This window comes from Sinohyriopsis cumingii, chromosome 14 (assembly GCF_028554795.1).
Source record: "Sinohyriopsis cumingii isolate HCF-2022 chromosome 14, ASM2855479v2, whole genome shotgun sequence".
Taxonomy (NCBI): Eukaryota; Metazoa; Mollusca; class Bivalvia; order Unionida; family Unionidae; genus Sinohyriopsis; species Sinohyriopsis cumingii.
In genome coordinates, this window is record NC_142974.1 from 102,352,317 (window position 1) to 102,372,117 (window position 19,801).

Below are 19,801 nucleotides of genomic sequence, written 5' to 3' on the forward strand. Positions count from 1 at the left end.
AGAACCGATGGGGAGCGGCGTCACCTTTGTCCTCTTTTAATGATTTTCGATAGCTAAAGTGGAACCCCAGTCACTGACCAGGGTAAAAGTGATAAAGTGAAGCATGTAATCTTTAGCCCCATCCTCGTTTTATGTAGCTGAGCCATTTGATCCTATGTAGGGCAGCACAGTTGCTCAGGAGACTGCCTAGTTCCACTATCGTTTCAGTCAGTGAAAAATGATCCCATGCCTCGAACCTCTTTTGTGTAGGTCTGCATCTTCAGAACCCAGATTATCCACACCTGATGCTGTGCAGGTTACCAAACATCACATGACTTAGACGTATCTGATAGCTGGAAGGGTGATAATGCCATGACTTGCACGGGAGTTGGATTTAAGTGAGAGAAAGTTGCGCCGTCACCTTCACTTTCTCATACAGGCCTGTCTGAATCCAGTAGAAAGAGGATGTTGGGCGACGAATCCGAGTGTAGTTGAAGACCATTAGGTCCTATTGCACATAGGCTGAGACACTGCTCAGTACACACAGCCCTTCGCCTATGCCTTCACAGTCAGGATGGCGGTGAGCATATCTGCTCCATGGCCTGATACTCCAGAGAAGACTTTCAAGACGGACCCTTATATAGCTGTCCACTCTGAGTCAACATTCCAAGGCAGTACCGTCTACTGTTACTTGCGATAGCAGTTGTAGCCTGATATGACTACTGCATATAACAAATGAAGCATGAACTAAACAGCAAACAGACAAACAAACATGCCACAGAAATTTAAATCGTTCATCGAGACTCTCGCGTGATTCCATAAGATCTTCACCATACCTATAACTGTTAAGGAGCCATGCCAGATTCTGGCTGGACGAGATTACGTTGTTCAGTCCTAGTCTACCTTTTCATAGCATTTTGGTGGTGAAACAAAAGTTAGATTTAGGCATTCTTTGTGTTGATTTAAAGGCTATTGTCTATTCTTTAGAATATGACCATTAGGATGTGGTTGTCTGTTTGTATTTCGGCTACAGTACACAATGAGTTAAGATGCCTGGACGTTGACGCGGAAGTGAAATCGGTAGCCCATTGCACCCGACGTTGTTTATAGTTCAGTCACTCTCAAAAAAGATAAAACAATATCCTGGATAACTTATGATATGAACTTCGCCTTGAGTTCATCTTTATTATGTATTTCAGATTAACATATGATATATTATGAGTTGGACAATGGACAATTCATTACTTAGAAACAAAAGTAGAGACTATAAAGGAAAAGTTAAATCTGATCTGAGTACTACGGTTACCGCCGAATCTCTTTCTGATAGTTGAAGTTATTCGGCGTGTAGCAGAAAGAGACAAAGTTATTTCGAATGTTTATGCATGTTGTCATACATTTTTAAAGTCAACGTAAGCAAAGCTTGCATGTAGCCCGCAATCTCATAATTCCTTAGTGGTAGTACCAGAAATAACGAATTTGTTGGATCATTCTCATCCTTTGGGAGCGCTCAACAGTTATTATAACTTCTTTTGAGAGTCACACATATAAGGTGAAATTGTTCTCATTTGCAAAATGCACAATGCAGAGAATGTTGGCATAAGTATACGTTACTTTCATCACCTATAGCTGAAATTTCTTTGGATACTGTACTTGTGAAACTTGTACATCATCTAAGCATGTACTGAAAAATAACCTTGACTTAGAGTAAAGTACACTATCTTTAGCAATTTTAGCAGTTATTAAAATAAGTAAAATTAATTTTGACAGACTATATAACACCATCTTCTCAAAGTGCAACGAATGAATTACCATATTTATAAAATGTAAACAAGTTATGAGATCGTTATTATTATATACAATTTACCTCACAAGTCCAGGAAGTAATACTGAAAAAGCAGAGCTAGCATTTTGTTGAAGAAATACATCTGAATTGTATACTCTATAACCCATATTACACCCACCAATCATACACCAAAATAGAGGGGAAATAAATATTCTAAGTTATACAATGTCTTCTTTTTTTTTAAATAGCTAGTTTAACTAGCAGGAGAAATTCTTTACCTTAAAAATACCCCACCCCATCCGAGCAAAATACAAATGTGTAGAGCGCCACCATTTCCTAAAACGCGGAAAAGGCAGATGGTATCCCGATTGAGAGATCTGCTCCTTAATGCGCATGACATAAACCACCATGGTGGCGTCGAAATTTTCTTAGGCGGGACGAGGATTTTTTAACTAATGAATATTTTGACAATTTGTTATGTCTTATAAATATTTTTACTAAATATAGGAATTATGAGTGATTTGCTTTGCCATGATTGCCCATAGGTATTCAGATTTATTCTCTGTTACGTACTTTATATGTGCACATATAGGTATTCATTGCAAAACGTCCGTTTCGACATCTTTGAATTGTCCTTAATCTGGAAAAACCATCAAAATAAACGCACGTGTTTATAGTATTGGGAAGGATATAATTGAAAATACATATTGAATAAATACGTTGAATAAAATGTGAAAACTGTTTGAGATATGCATGCACATAAGCTATTGAGTAAAACAGCTGAAAATTTGTATGATCTCATTTCCTTGCAGGAATACCAAATGCCACGTACTTGTGCATCCTTTAAGTAACTTAGAGTCTTATATATTTAATGCCCAGACATAATTGTTTTGAGGACCTAACGCTTTATTGGCTTATCCATCGATCCATGCTTTAGTATTCATTTAATATATATATATATATATATATATATATATATATATATATATATATATATATATATATATAGTCAGTCATGCATTGCTGATGGCATATTTTCTTCAAATAAAAGTTTGGAGTGGTAATGTACTAGGAACACACACACACAGCTTAAAGGTCAATCCAACAAACCATACCCCATCTACAAATACGTTAAGGTCCCATTTGGATCACTAGCTACGTGGGGAAACAAGGACTGAGAAGTTGTTTTTGTAGGCCGAGCAGTCCTTAGTAACACTAACCTCTTAATGCTGAATGCCTAGTGAGGTAGCTGTCGTACCAAGTCTTTCTTATGACTCAGACAAGGTTTGAAAATGTGACCTCTAGCATCTGAGGCAGATGCTTTAACAACTAGGCCACATTGCGATCTTTTTCATTTGTAACTTCCCAGTCAATCATACTGTAAGTCTAGTCAAAAATATCCAAGCTAACTCAAATACTTGGGGTTTCATTTTTGCTGAAAAAGTTCCATTGAACAAAATATATAACTTTTCTGTATTTTACTGTGCCGACTTGCATCTATGGCTTATTTGTGTCTTGAGAAATAGATGAGGTGGTTCTGAATCTCTTTATATATATATATATATATATATATATATATATATATATATATATATATATATATATATATATATATATATATTTCTGGATTTAGAATATCCCTGTGTCATAAAAAGAATACTAGTAATAATAACCGCTCCAGTGGCCTAGTGGTTAGAGCGTCCACCTTGGATGTGTGAGGTTGTGGGTTCGATCCTCGGTCAATTCATACCAAAGACTTACAAAAATGGTACTTACAGCTGCCTAGCTTGGCGCTCAGCATTAAGAGGTTAGTGTTAGGACTGGTTGGCCTGGTGTCAAGATAATGTGACTGGGTGGGACATAATGCTACATGTTTGCAGCATGATGCCCCAGTACTAGACATCGCTGTAAGCTGTCACACTGCTGACATCGTAGCTATATGACTGAAAAATTGTTAAAGCGCGCTTAAAAATCAAAATCACACAGACACACTAGTAATAATATAGGTATATCATTGGTTGCTATTTGTGGATATTTGCTAGACATGAGTGCCTGTTGTTCAGTCTTTCATGGGTGCTAATCCAGCAAATATAAGTGTGACATAGGCTTGATCATACATGCAGGAATGTTATTTTACATATATTATAAATTAAATTAAATTAAATTTAATCAAAATGATGTAAAGAAATATATTTATTTAAGAAAATCTGACAATACTTACCCAGCTCCATGCAGTGTGACCAGTATTTAAGCAGACATTATTTTTTATGCAGTAGCATAACCTGAGAGATTAAACTTAAGTGATTTAAATAACTTAGCTGTGTTTGACATGTATACTTGAAGAGAAATGATTTACTTACTTATTGACATTGAACATTAAACAGTTACTCTCAGTAAATATGTGTTCTCCATTTCAGGAACCAAGAAGCTCATGTACATGTTTCAAGGACATTTGCGATGCTGTAGTAGGATGACATTGTAGACGTGATGTAACAAAAAACATGGATGTCAGCGTACTTGAATGTGAGTATTTGTCACATATGAACAACCTCCATAATTTGGAACATTTACCAGAAGATTGAAACCATGTTGTTCCCATTCATCCTTTAGGAATCTGGAGGAAAAATAAGTCAGGATTTTAAGAAAGAGAAATTAAGCAAGTTAAGTTTGGGTATGACATACCAGTTTGACAGATAAAATTGTAGATATTATGTGGGATCTAAAAACAGGTTTAGATGGTCCAGTGTGTTCAATGGTCCAGTGTGTTCAATGGTCCAGTGTGTTCAAGCCATTATTGTGATGAAACTGACAAATTCTTGACAGTGTGTGGATGAAATTTGTCCTTCGGTTAAAACAAGTCAAGATTATCAAGGATTGTATGTGTAATCTAGTTCCATAAATGGCTTAGCAGGTCATTGGAACAGTATGCCTGATAGTATCTGAGAACACTTTAAATAAAGTAAATAAAAGTGGTGAGAAAAGTTTATTCAGCAATCATTGAAAACCTGTGAATTCATATTCTTCTATTCATCTGTTTTTCTGGCATCAACAACTGGATAACCACTCCAGCCCACCTGACTGCAACCTAGACTGTGTTCAGTATCAAATACTGTAATTATTCTAAGCCGCCACCCCACCCCACCCCCGAAAAATACAAACTCCTACCTTATCGAGGCTTGTAGATCGATCTATATCCATTATGGTATGTGGAAATAATTAAAACAGTACATGAGTAATCCAACAACTGTTACAAAAATCAAAGCAATTTATAAACATTTCAGTCAGTGATGCATGATATTAAGCAAAAAATTAGAACAGACAAAATCAACACATTCCTCTCATTGGAAATTGCATCATCCAGGGGGCATCTATTTGAATAACTATGGTATTTTGTCCAACCCAGAGTTTTTGTAGCAACACTGAAGGGCAGGTGCTTCAAGCATGCGGCCCATGGGTCGCATTCAGCTAGCCAAGCTGTATTCTATTTACCTAAAACTATTTTCTTTTTAGTGTGATATTATAATTGGCTCAGAATTTAATCTTTATAATGCTTACTTCAGTTTTTATGTCTCACTGCTTATATGAAAGGGTCATATTGTTTTAATGATGTTTATTCCTCTGTGCTTCAGTCTATGCACTTAAATCATTTGTTTTGGGTGGTGCATTTGTTTTTCATTGATGCATATTTACTTTTATTGAATCTTTCAGGTTGTGATATCTGTGGTGAAGATCATGCTACAGAGGACTGTCCTGAATTGGGGTTGGACAAGAGTGGAGTCCAGGACCCAGTTCTGACACGGTACAATTCGCTATTGAACATTTGCATAATAATTGTAGTGGTTGCTCACAATACTGCAGTGGTGGTGAGCCAAAAAAGTAAACGATATTGTAGGCAACTTTGCATGGATAATACAATTCAAGCAGTATTATTGGATTCATGAAATGTCAGTTATATCAGGGATCATGTTACACTGAGGCGTTGCAGGCAATGCATCCATATTTTGTGGTGCATTGCATAAATAAATACAATTCAACCTGTTAGACTGGATTCAGGATGTGTATGCATTATTTCAGGGACCATGTTATACTGAGGTATTGCAGGCGAGGTTGCTGACCCCTGGTCCGATGCCAGCCAATTTCATGGCAGACTCGAGCAAAATATGAGTAGCCATCTGGCCAGTTAGATTTTTAGATATATCAAGTAAAGTTACTAAATAAGTTTTATTTTTTTATGACAGTAAAAAAAATATTAAAAGCCATTAAAAAATAAATAACAGTATAGCTGAAGTTACTGACTTCAGTTTGCATACTAATGATTTGACACCATAGGTTCAGCATACTGAGCAACACTATAGTTCAAGGACCACTCCGGTGGCCTAATGGTTAGAGTGTCCAACTCGGAAGGAGGAGGTCGTGGGTTTGAACCCCGGCCGAGTCATACAAATGTGTTTGATATGTCTTGAAAAAGAGTAGTTTGTGTATGTGTAATCAGCCATGTTGGAGCTGGAGTTATGGAAGAGTTCCGTTTTTTCATACAGGCCTAAACAGTTATGAGAGTCATGGCATGCCACAGGTAAACAGATATGGTCTTATTATTAGATAAATTATATCACAAACATACATTAGTTAAAAAGGCAATTTAGTTTAAAGAAAACGGGATGATGCAGAAAATTTTGAAGTCGGTAAATTTATTGACATTTCAAGACGCTGATGTGAGCTACATACCTGAATATCATTCACGATGCTGAGCTGATAGTTAGCTGCATTCTGTTGATATGGATGCATTTGATCCAGTTCTAGCTTCACCAATCTACTGCTGGAACTCGTCTTTTGGCAGGCCTAATATCTTGAGCAGCTGTATGCTGGATACCACAGCATCATCTTTGGAGGCTGTGTCTAGTTTTGATACTGTCAGTGATGACAAGTCAGTGGATGAGGACCCTGTTTCTTATTCATGGTATAATTCAGACTGGCCATCAGTGGTTAGATTATAATGCCCAGTCTGTGTATTGGTTACGTATGGATCTGCATCAGCTGGACAGTGAGCATCATTGTCCAGGTCAGTAAATAGTGACCATGTGAAGTTGAATATTAATAAATATCTTAGTTATGTTCCATGTTTAATAATATAAATAACCTTTCTAAGGGTTAATATCCATGTATAGCTAAATTTACCATTGGGTCACTGATTACACTTATTCCACTAGTATGATGAAGTATGGGACCAATATATTATGGACAGGAAAAGCAGCATTTTCAGGTTAGTGGAACTGTGGGTTTGCAGGAAATTCCGGTGAGTTTCATACACTGTAGTGCAGCCATATTGTGGAGTACATTGCATGGATACATACAATTGAGCCAATATGATTGGAGTATGGGCATATCTGGATTATATCAGGGACCATGTTATACTGTGGATATTATAGGCAAGGTAGCCATATAGTGGTGTACATTACATCAAATAATACAACTCAACCAGTATGATTGGATGCAGGGCATCTCTACGTTATATTGGGGACCATGTTATACAGAAGTGTTTTAGGCAAGGAAGCCTTATTGTGGGGTACATTATATGGATAAATACAATTTCAACCAGAGTGTTTGGATCAGATCTTTTGTTATCTGTGACCATGTTATATGAAGCTGTTGTTGGCAAGGCAGCCATATTGTGAGGTATATTACATGAATAAATACAATTAAACTAGTGTAATTGGATTCATGACATGTCTGTATAATTTCCAGTACCATGTTGAGGTGTTTTAGGCAAGGCAGCCTTAATTTGGGGTGCATTACATGGATAAATATAATGCAACTAATAGGATTGGATTCATGACATGTACATTTTATCAGAGACCATATTATACTGAGGTGTTGTAGGCAAAGCAGCCATATTGTGGAGTAAATTACATGGATAAATATAATTCAGCCTATATGATTGGAATATATCAGGGACCATGTTATACTGATTTGATTCATATCTCGGCAGATATCAGGGACCATGTTATACTGATTGGATTCATGACATGTCTTTGTTATATCAGGGACCATGTTGTGCTGATTGGATCCATGATATGTCCGCATTATATTAAGTATCATGTTATACTGATTGGATCCATGATATGTATGCATTATATATGGAATCATGTTATACTGATTGGATCCATGCCATGTATGCATTATATTAAGTATCATGTTATACTGATTGGATCCATGACATGTATGCATTATATTAAGTATCATGTTATACTGAACACTCTGCTAAGGGTTGTTCCATTAAAATATACCTGGGACTCAGGGAAGGCACTTTTAAAGTGGGTTACTCACTCATAGATGCAATTTATAATTTTTTTATCAATTTAATGTCAACTTGGTGGAATCAGAGTACTCTGGCATATATTTTCAAAATAACTACCTTCCCTGAGCACCATGTATTATTAAATTGAAAAGCTCTAATGAGGAAACTGACAGTAAGTAACTTTTACTTATAGCACTGTTACTGAATCAGTGTTACATGAAACATTTGATAATAACTTGAATGCCTTAGCAAATGTAGTACTGCTCGTTACCTTGTGTAAAGGTATTTCACTAGGCTCTGTATTTGAAATATTTATGGCCATTGTTTAAAAAGTGTGGAGTTAGGACCATCTACATCAAATTTCCCTTTGATTTTGGTCTGATCTCTTGGATTGTCATAACAACATTGGCCTTGTATCATGAGATGACTATCGGATGAAATATATCACATGTTCATAGTAATAGTACACATACCTTCTTGTAATAGCAACAGTTAAACTTTACAGTTTCACAGGTAAAGAGGGAATCCTAACGAGTAGTTAAATCCAGTTTAAAAAGATAGAGGAATGAAGATATAAAATAATCCCTGATACAAAATAAACTATGGCTTTGTACAAATACACAGCAAAAAAAGAGTTGCAAGTTTGTTATAGCAATCTCCTTTACCCTACAACTCAAATGATTATGTCCCAAGTAAGTGTTCAATTACATTAATGTGCCTACTTTAAGATACATTGGCACCATATGAAGTTTTATCAAATGAGTCTAGTATCTGCATTACTGACTATGTTTGAAGAAATGAAAGGAAATGATTGTGTGAAATTATAAGCATATTGATAATTTCATGGTTATAACAACTTGATCAAAAGACCAGATGTGGAAATATATTTGATAATAGTCAAGTCAGTTTGCAAAAAGCTGATGCTGAGATAAACTTCTGGGATATGTTGTGGAAGGGTAGTTGTGTGTAGGATACGCTACAGTTGCTTCTGAAGGAAAAATATCCGACAACAGTTAACAGACTTGTCAGAGCTATCGACCATTAGTTTAAGCACATTTCCTTGATTGTTCAGGCACTTGACAAGATTCCCTTGCGTAATGGAGTTATATTGGAACATTTATCAGTTCATTGATAATCTATGCACCCATACTCTCTCTCAGACCACTCTGGTGGCCTAGTGGTTAGAGCATCCTCCTCAGATGCAGGAGGTTTTGAGTTTAAACCTTAGCTGAGTTATACCAAAGACTTATAAAAATGGTACTGACAGCTGCCTCACTAGGCGCTCAGCATTAAGAGGTTAGTGTTCAGACTGGCCAGCCTGGACCATGTCAGGAGAATGTGACTGGGTGGGACATCATTTTACATGTCTCCTGCATGATGCCCCAGTGCCAGACATTACTATAAACTGTCACACTGTGAACATTGTAGCAGTATGATTGGACAGTTGTTATGGCTGCATAAAAAATCCAAATCACACACTCTCTCTCTATCTCTCTCTCACTCTCTCTCTCTCTCTCTCAATCTATGCACCCATACTCTCTCTCTTAATATATGTACCCATGCTCTCTTTCTTTGTCTCTCCTGTACAGTACTTGCCAGAGAAATATTCCTGTACTTGGAACTGCAATGGATTCTTTGAGCATGCTGTAACTAAACTGGAAGATATAGATCTATAATTCACTTAATTGTTCAGTTTCAGTCATTATGCTTGATTTGTTTGCAAAGTGAAATGTGACTTGAACGGGTATAAAAATTGATTGATGATATATATTTATTGTTTCAGTCCCAAGCTAGCTGAGTAATGTAGGGGAAAACTTTTTTTGTGATTGAACAAGTGGTTTGCTAAGGTGTGTTCCAAAGACCAGATTGTAAGACAATTAAAAATAGGTGATAATAACTTTTCCTTATTAGGCAGTTATACTCATTCTGCAGTAGGCATATGATTGCCCATGAATATGAAATAATCTGATTGGATATTAGTTACTGCCGGGCATACCTGTATGATTGCCTATGAATATGAAATATAATCTGATTGGACATTAGTTACTTCTAGACATACCTGTATGATTCCCTGTGAATATGAAATAGATTTAATCTGATTGGATATAAGTTACCGCTTGGCATATGATAGGCTGTGAATATGAAATAGATTTAATTTGATTGGACATCAGTTGCAGATAGGCACATGCTTGCCTGTGAATCAGATTGCATATCAGTTACTGCTAGACCAGTATTCTCGTGAATCATCATACAGCACATGTCCAGATCAGTCAGTCTAAGTACCAAGACAAAAGAAATTAAATGTAAGTTGCTCTGGTGTTAATGCAGCAGTGACAACATTTGAAATCTGTTTGACTGTATCTTTACTAAAATTAAATGTTGTAGGGTTTAACGCCATTTTTCAGCACACGATATGCTATACATGTCAGCCAGCTATAATGGTGGAGGAAGAACCCGGGAAAACCCCAGAAAGAACCACCGACCCACGAGAAGCTACTGGCAAGCTTTCTCATGTACCCACATTGGCTGAATCCGAGACTCGAACCCATGCAGACAGAGGTGAGATGGCAGTGATCCGCAACGGAGAGTGCTTTAGACCACTCGGCCACTCGGGGCCCCCAAAATGAAATGTATACTAGACCATACATGACACTCACACAAATTATTTTACTCACTTGCCTGAATGTTGAGTAGATCAAATTTTTTTTATTATTACATTGTCAGAGTCAAGACATTTAGTAAACATTGAGGCTGTTCTTGAAGGCTCACACCATTAGATTTGTCTGCAGTGTCTTTTTCTTCAACAGATATCACTAGAGGGGTTGTAGAAACTGATTTGTATGATTGGGCACTATTTATATACAGGTAAATATTTTATAATTTGTGTGTAGGGAACTCAGTGTACCTGACCCTAATATTAAGGCAGGTGCTATAAAGAGTTAACCTTTATACAAGGTTTGAATTTGTCATTTTGGTTTCAGGGCACGACTGACTCTTCCAAGCTTTCTGAAACTGGTAGCACTTGAGTCAAATGAGACTGCCCCAATTACAGTGGTAGCGGAACAAATTATCCCGAAGAAGACACAATTTGGGCCATTTGAGGCAAAACGAACAACACATATATTTGATGATACTGGCTTTTTTACTCTAAAGGTATTACATTTTAGAGGTACTCAGTATTACAGGTATGCTGGTTTACTGCAGCATTTTATTCTGATGGTATGTACCATGGTACTTATTTACTTTAATGGTACTTTGGCAGATTATATTTGTAAGGAATATACAGACATTCCCCAGTAATCATGTTATGAATTTAATGGTATTAAAAGTAATTTTTTAATTTTTTCATGACAAAATAATTCCAAAACATGTTATCTTTTTAAAAAACCACTGTATTTGTCACAAACTGATTTCAGATATATGAAAAATATATTGATGAACTGTTAATCACATATTTGACACTTGTTATATATGCCAAAATGGCGATTGAATGAGATATGAAAAATATTTAGGCAAAATCCAACTTTTCACAAAATTTGCAATTAAAAAAGAACCCCAAAAGGTGATTTTTCAAAGTTATTTATTTACTATTTATGTTTACTAGCTGTGTCTGATAAATATCTTCCCTGCTTGTTGGCTTCCACTCAAAGTTTCCCAGCATGTTATAGCAATAGTGTCGATAGTAAATTGTAGACTTTTTATTTTTATTAATAATCTCTCTAATGTCAGCATGATAACTTTTGTGCACAATAACAAACTGATAACAAATTCATCCCCTATAAGTACTGACCATTTAAATTGAGAGGGCTGCAATTTTTTTTTGAGCTGGGTTATTTTATTTTCTTTTATCTCAAATAATTAATATTTTCAATCAACATAATGCATTTAATGTGGTTTTATTGTGCTTTAAATCAAAACATAATTTTTCCATCTCTTTGAGAGCTAGAAATGAAAAAGATTATTCCAGCCTGCTGTTGGAGAAAATTTAAATTGTGGCCCCTGATATAATTATGGTATACAGCAGTATGTGTAGTAGTATGTACAGAAATACCTTGGCCTACTACAGTAAAGAATTTTTCTTGGTACCCAGCTCTATAAAACTAGCACATGTGCTATATTCAACAAAGTACTCATGCATATCTTCATGAGTTCACATGACCACTCTGATGGCCTAGTGGTTTGAGCATCGGCCTTGGAAGCAGGAGGTAGTTGGTTCGAACCCTGGCCGAGTCATACCAGAGACGTACAAAAATGGTACTAACAGCTGCCTCGGATGAGAGTTTGTGGGTTCATCCCCAGCCAAGTCATACCAAAAACTTATAAATTATGGTACTATGCGTTCAGCATAAAGAGGTTAGTGTCAGGATAATGTGACTGGGTGGGACATGATGCTACATGTCTGCGGCATGATGCCCCAGTGCTAGACATCACTAAAAACTGCCACACTGCAGACATGGTAGTGATATGACTGAAAAATTGTTTAAGCTATGTTAAAAATCCAAATCACACACACACACATGAGTGCACGTCTTTCTTGCAGTAAAATCTCCCATAAAGATTATCCATTTCTAAGCACTCATGCCTTTATCTTAGCAGGCCTTGCAGGTAAGAAGCAGCTGCTGAAGTACTTCTGGAACAGTGTATATGAAATAATCAGGATATCAGACTATCAGACTTAAACATTCTGATCAAGACTGGCTTCTAAACTAGTAGAATTTTTGTGGACATAATATATAGCAGTTTTAAGGGATTTTAAACAAAAGTGGATATTTAGATATAATATTTATTCTCTTTATGGTGTAAAAAAGCAACTTTTGAAAATGAAGCAGATTATAATGGAAAATGTTACAATAATAATGAATGCTTACCTGTTTGTGTACTGTCAATTAAATGCAAAAGGAGGAGTTGTGTGTTTGATAGTTCACTGCAAAGATTTAAAAAATAAAATCAACAAGAATTTTCGTTTTCTTCACAAAATACTGACTGGTGACCACTAATAGCATTCATTGTGATTGTTATTTCACACTTAACAAGCTTACCAGTAGTTTTCTGGTCCAGAATTTTATGGAGACTGTAGAATGTACTTTCTGTGTAAGCATTAGAAATGGCAAAGTCAAAACAACTAACTTTGGCCTGCAAAAAAGTTAAAACTTTAGTTTTCATGTGGCTGGATTTTTAAGGCTGCAGACTCCTTTCCAGTGCACATTCAAGTTACATTCACCCAGAGAAGGATTTTTTAAAGTTGGTCTTAAGATGTATTCCTGAGTCTTGTATTTCATAGCTGCTGTTTTTGCAAAAACTCAAAACACTAACTTGTTTTTATTTGATCTCTTTTTTTATTATCTCACAGCTTGGATCCCTTTATTTGTTATAACACTTCATAAAACTTTCTGTATTTGGCCTTAAACTCTCTAGATTACAACAATATGATAGTCAATTAACAGCTTATTATGTACACATGTTAACCTATTAAGGCAATTACTCTGCCACACCTTGCTCAAATTTCTATATTTTTCAAAAGCAGCACATTTCAAGTATAACACTATATGGGTGGTAGACAACATTTCAAGTATAACACTATATGGGTGGTAGACAACATTTCAAGTATAACACTATATGGGTGGTAGACAACATTTCAAGTATAACACTATATGGGTGGTAGACAACATTTCAAGTATAACACTATATGGGTGGTAGACAACATTTCAAGTATAACACTATATGGGTGGTAGACAACATTTCAAGTATAACACTATATGGGTGGTAGACAACATTTCAAGTATAACACTATATGGGTGGTAGACAACATTTCAAGTATAACACTATATGGGTGGTAGACAACATTTCAAGTATAACACTATATGGGTGGTAGACAACATTTCAAGTATAACACTATATGGGTGGCAGACAACCTTTCAAGTATAACACTATATGGGTGGCAGACAACCTTTCAAGTATAACACTATATGGGTGGCAGACAACATTTCAAGTATAACACTATATGGGTGGCAGACAACATTTCAAGTATAACACTATATGGGTGGCAGACAACATTTCAAGTATAACACTATATGGGTGGCAGACAACATTTCAAGTATAACACTATATGGGTGGCAGACAACATTTCAAGTATAACACTATATGGGTGGCAGACAACATTTCAAGTATAACACTATATGGGTGGCAGACAACATTTCAAGTATAACACTATATGGGTGGCAGACAACATTTCAAGTATAACACTATATGGGTGGCAGACAACCTTTCAAGTATAACACTATATGGGTGGCAGACAACCTTTCAAGTATAACACTATATGGGTGGTAGACAACATTTCAAGTATAACACTATATGGGTGGTAGACAACCTTTCAAGTATAACACTATATGGGTGGTAGACAACATTTCAAGTATAACACTATATGGGTGGTAGACAACATTTCAAGTATAACACTATATGGGTGGTAGACAACATTTCAAGTATAACACTATATGGGTGGTAGACAACATTTAAAATTATATTTTTGTCATACTGCTAGTAGAATCACATGTATGCAAACATGATTGCCATGGAATCATTAAATGATGTATACTTGTTGCATCATTAGTTTTTTAATTTATCAGATAAAGCAATTGTAAAATATATCTTACCAAATGTTTTAATGGGGTTGACCACATTGGGAGACAGAAGGAACTTCTTTAAGTTGAGAACATTCAACACAGAAAGGGAGTTAACTTGTCTATAAAAATACATATGCAGTGTGGACATAGTTTATGATGAGCTTTATCCTCAAGTAAAAACATAGTCACTGACAGTAGTAACCATGTTTTATTATCCACTGATAGAGTAAAACCATAGTCACTGACAGTAGTAACCATATTGTTATTATACACTGATAGAGTAAAACCATAGTCACTGACAGTAGTAACCATATTGTTATTATACACTGATAGAGTAAAACCATAGTCACTGACAGTAGTAACCATGTTTTATTATACACTGATAGAGTAAAACCATAGTCACTGACAGTAGTAACCATATTGTTATTATACACTGATAGAGTTAAATAAATATTGTTGTTATAAACAGAGCTAAAACCATATAACAGATAAATAGTCAAAATTTAAAGCATAACAGATAAGTAGAATACAAGCCATATAACAGATAAGTATAGTAGAAACCATATAACATAGATAAATAGAGTAGAAACCATATAACATAGATAAATAGAGTAGGAACCATATAACAGATAAAAAGAGTAAAAATTGTATTGGATGAAAATTTGTTGATGGCACAGTAGTAGAATACTGTGATCACTCTTACAGTATAAGTGATAAAAAAAACAAGATTGAATCATTCTAGTGCTCATGAGTACCACATATTAGTTTTTTGTAATGGAAAGTACAGTAACCCTTATTTGACCATTCTTCTCCAATTAAGGCACTTACCTAGGTGTAAAGTTGTGTTACAATTTGATTGAAATATTCATTAAAATTACTGACCATGATACCATATACCAGATTCAACTGGGTAATTACATTGATACCATATACCAAATTCAACTGTAATTACTGATCATGATCTCATGTACAAGATTAAACCATGTAATTATTGACCATGATACCCTCTACCATATTCAGCCATGTAATTGGTACATTGTTTTCAGCCTAATAATTGTTAATCATTTATTTCTTGTTGCCAATCCCTGTATGAAGACGAGATCACTCTGTCTGACTGTCACATCTGGCCAGATAACATTTTAGCACCATAGCTAAACTATTTTAGCTGGTTTTGTGAGTTAGTGGTATTATTCTGTATTATCAGAGAAACATATTTTGCAACAAAAATCAGGTTTATTTTGGGAATGTGCAAATTATACAGGCATTGAAATGCAAGAAATTACTTTTCTTGGTCATGCCGTGATCCATATAGAGCAACCCCAGTGAAGAGTAGATTAGTCACGCAAGATCTAGCCGCATGCCAGTTGATGTAATAAATCTTCATTTTAGCATATCTATCAAGCACATTAAGAATAATTATATTATAATAGCTTGTCTTGTTAATTTGGTTATTGTCCAATTCTTGATTGGTCTACTCAAGGTTTTGTTTGTGACAAGATTATAACTGTTAGAGATATAGGGGAAACAACAGAGTGTTCCTGATTGACGTAATAAAGTACCATCATAGTAAACTGAAAACAAAGTAACAGAAGGAAACGCACAAAACTCTCTGATTCAACCTTTTAAATTTGTTTCACTTCTCGTCAACTTGTTTGGGGTAATATGAACATTAGGTGCTTTATTTTCTTTTTTATTGAGGATAATTATTATGATCACTACCCAGGGTTAGTCATGTGGTACTTACTGATAGATATTCATCATGGTCAAATGCAATTGTGTATCTTACACTAGCCTACAGTTAATGGATAGATACTTTACATAAAAGAAAGGGGAATGGAAAAGATTAAGCTTTTGCAGTCATGTTGTAAGAGGCCACTTACTGGCCAGCATAGCTGGTCCAGCTCTTTCAGTCAAGTGGTGTAAAAGCCAACTGAGACAGATGAGCCAGGTTTGATTCTCCACTGCAATAGTTAGAATTTTTGTCTCGTCCTGTTACAAAGCATTTCAAATGATGGTTAACACGTTAAAACCACTAAGTTTATTTTACTAAAATACAGTGGCTTGCACACTTAACAGCATTTCATAATGGATTAGATTAACCACAATTTACTATTGCCCATCCTTGCAGTTGTTGAAACTTACATGTTCATGGAAGCTTTTTTTACTTCATCAGTGTAGTTGTTAACGATGTGAGGTTTTATGAAATCGGGAAAGCGCATCATACAGTTAAATGCATTCCCATGATGTAGCTGAATTACACAGAAAACCTCAGATATACTGTTAAAGTGAGACATTACTCTGGCCAGTACTTAAGAAAAGATAACATTTATTAAACCTCTCAATACCATAGGCTTATATCATTCACAAACAATATAGGATGAAGTTGATAGATCTCTAATTATGTACCCTGCACTAATTTTTAATTACATTCCCAAAGATTATGATGAAGGATGGCACAGGAGCAGTTAGTCTTGACACTACAGATGAGGATGAATGTAACTGGATGTGCCTGGTACAGGTGGCACAGTCTGAAGAGCAGCAGAACTGCATGGCCTATCAAGTCAGTGCCAACATTTTCTACAGCACCATGCGTGATATCCAGCCAGGAGAGGAACTTCGAGTCTGGTACACCAGGCACTATGCCAGGAAACTGGGAAAGACAGAGCTGCCAGATGGAGAGACCAAATGTAATGAAGCATTTGTTATGGTTAATGTATACTCAGATTTGATTTATTTGATGTGCTGAATTAATATAATTTGTTGGTAAATTCTTTATTTTCATTAATGAATTGGTTATTATTTTCTGGCATCTACAAGTGATCTCTTTCTCCAGTTTAAATTGGTGAATTTTTTATTTCTTTCTTGTACACAAAGTGACTACAGAATAATGAAACTCAGGTCTTTGCTGAGTCACTGTCATCCTGATGGTAGGTCTTTATCAACTACTGTCTGATTTTAGTTTTTTGCTGAGCCCATTTTGGCAGAAAGTGATCGCTTTTGCATCCATGTACATGCCCATATATTTGTAAGTCTATTCATCCACACATGTACACCATATTGTGTTCAGTGTTTAATTGTTTTAAAGTTTATGGTTAATTTTGAAGTTTTTTAAAAACTGCTATAGCTAAATAAAAGAGGATAGACAAAAAGAGTCTCTGGTCTGATGTAAGCAATACTGTCGTTTTTTTAAAAATAAGAAATAATCTGCAATGTTTTTTGTTTATTTCATATTAGTTCCATACCAACAAAATACACTGATTCTGGGTAGATGGAAGTCATGTAAACAATTTTATTTATATATATATATATATATATATATATATATATATATATATATATATATATATATATATATATATATATATATATATATATATATATGTATATATATATATATTGTTCATGTCTTGTGACATTGATTTTTATTATTATCAAGTAATCAGAATTAAGCTTTGGGGGAATTAGTCTTGATAACTTGTATAATCTTGACAACTCATATAATATAATAAAGTTATTACCTACATCATATTTAACATTTGTCATTGATTCAAATTTAGGTTTGTGATTCTTGCTTATAATGGGAGTAGCAGCTCTTAGGCATCTGCATTACTGCATTGAAGTTAAACAATTCGTTCATTCACAAAATCTGCTCATGAATGTAAACAAGAATCTGCCAGGGATGCTACTTGGATATTATGGTAAGAAAGAGAAAAGACTAAAGTCAGGCCAAGATATGTTCAGACATTTCCTTGTTGATTAATTTATCTATTGATTCATTCATTCATTTCAGTGTTGCTCGGTCACAGAATTGAACCGTTTGTCAACTTCATGACAGACGACAGTCAGGGCCAGAATGAGACTCACAGTGAAAATATTATCAGAGATCAAGCTGCTGCTGCTGCTGCTGAATATCTGGTTGGTTTGAAACCATTTCCTCTATTTTGACATGTTAAATTAGAACCAGTCATTTGAGATTACCTATAGGAGCCAGAAAATGATCCCTGAAGACAGGGTGGACATTTATGACAGGCGATCAGTTAAAAGGGGTGGTCTGTAGTGAAAGCTGATTTTAATAGATATTGATATTCCAATTCTGGTTTTGCTACATTTTGAGTAATCCGGTTTATTGTGCTTGAGTCAGCATTTTCACTTTCATTTTTTACTTTGGCCACTGATGTGACCAGTATTAGTAATGTCAATTTCCATGAAGCACTAGTGATCTTGAGTGTGCTTTTGGTAATGCATTGTCATTAGTAACCAATGCACTTTATTTGCACACTTAATATTACTAAATTGCTCCATTACAAAGTCATAAATTAAGCACATGATGTGTTACATTGTCTGCTCAGATTAACTTAATTTTAACTTACTCTGAGAATTTTGGTATAACTATCTTTAACCTACTCTGCAATGGTGATTGAATAAAAAGTTTCTTTATCTCCCCAAGAAAATATTTTAAAAAATCACTGACCTCTGAACAAGAACCATGCTATTTAATTTTGGGAGATACTGAAGCTGATGTAACTGAAAGGAGTCGAAGTTGAACCAGTTTGAATTTGAAACAGTGGCTTCACAAATACCCATCATAATGAGATGGGGCTGTGCATTATTCCATTGTGAATCTGTGGGCAAAGATAACTCTTTTTCTTCCGGTTGTAGCAACTTCTGACATTTCATCATAGTTTTACATGTTAAAACTAAAAAAACAGTTGCTCGAGTATTGTTATTTTTCACACATGATTAGGTGTCTTGTGTTTCGGAAAGAGAATGAAATAATAGTATGTCTCGCTCTGTCATGAAATAATAGTATGTCTTTGTCATGAAATATTAGTATGTCTCACTCTGTCCTGAAATAATAGTATGTCTCACTCTGTCAGTACACATTCTTGAGAATACTATAGCATTAGCAATGTACATTTAATTCAATCAAATTTGTTTTGATACTTCATCGAAAAAATTGCTTAGATTATTTTAGTAAAGAACATAGCTGCCAACCCTCATGATTTTTGCATGAATTTCACGACTTTCCTCAGGATTAACTGATTCACGTTGCATGCCAAAAAATCACGAATTCCCCAAGTCTCAATTATTTAAAAAAAATTCAGTTAAGTGCTAGTCGTGATA

At 35.2% G+C, this 19,801-nt stretch overlaps 1 protein-coding gene across 1 annotated transcript in view; it reads left to right on the plus strand.

The window, feature by feature from the left end:
- The first annotated feature begins 2,180 nt into the window (after positions 1-2,180).
- LOC149784508 (uncharacterized) overlaps positions 2,181-19,801 on the plus strand; it is a 28,282-nt gene continuing 10,661 nt past the window's right edge. The window contains exons 1-6 of the mRNA XM_089932589.1: positions 2,181-2,307; positions 4,180-4,285; positions 5,471-5,561; positions 11,039-11,210; positions 17,115-17,364; positions 18,468-18,592. Of these exons, the coding sequence (XP_089788715.1) occupies positions 4,264-4,285; positions 5,471-5,561; positions 11,039-11,210; positions 17,115-17,364; positions 18,468-18,592 (660 nt within the window). The 5' untranslated portion in view covers positions 2,181-2,307; positions 4,180-4,263. The remainder of the gene's footprint in view (positions 2,308-4,179; positions 4,286-5,470; positions 5,562-11,038; positions 11,211-17,114; positions 17,365-18,467; positions 18,593-19,801) is intronic.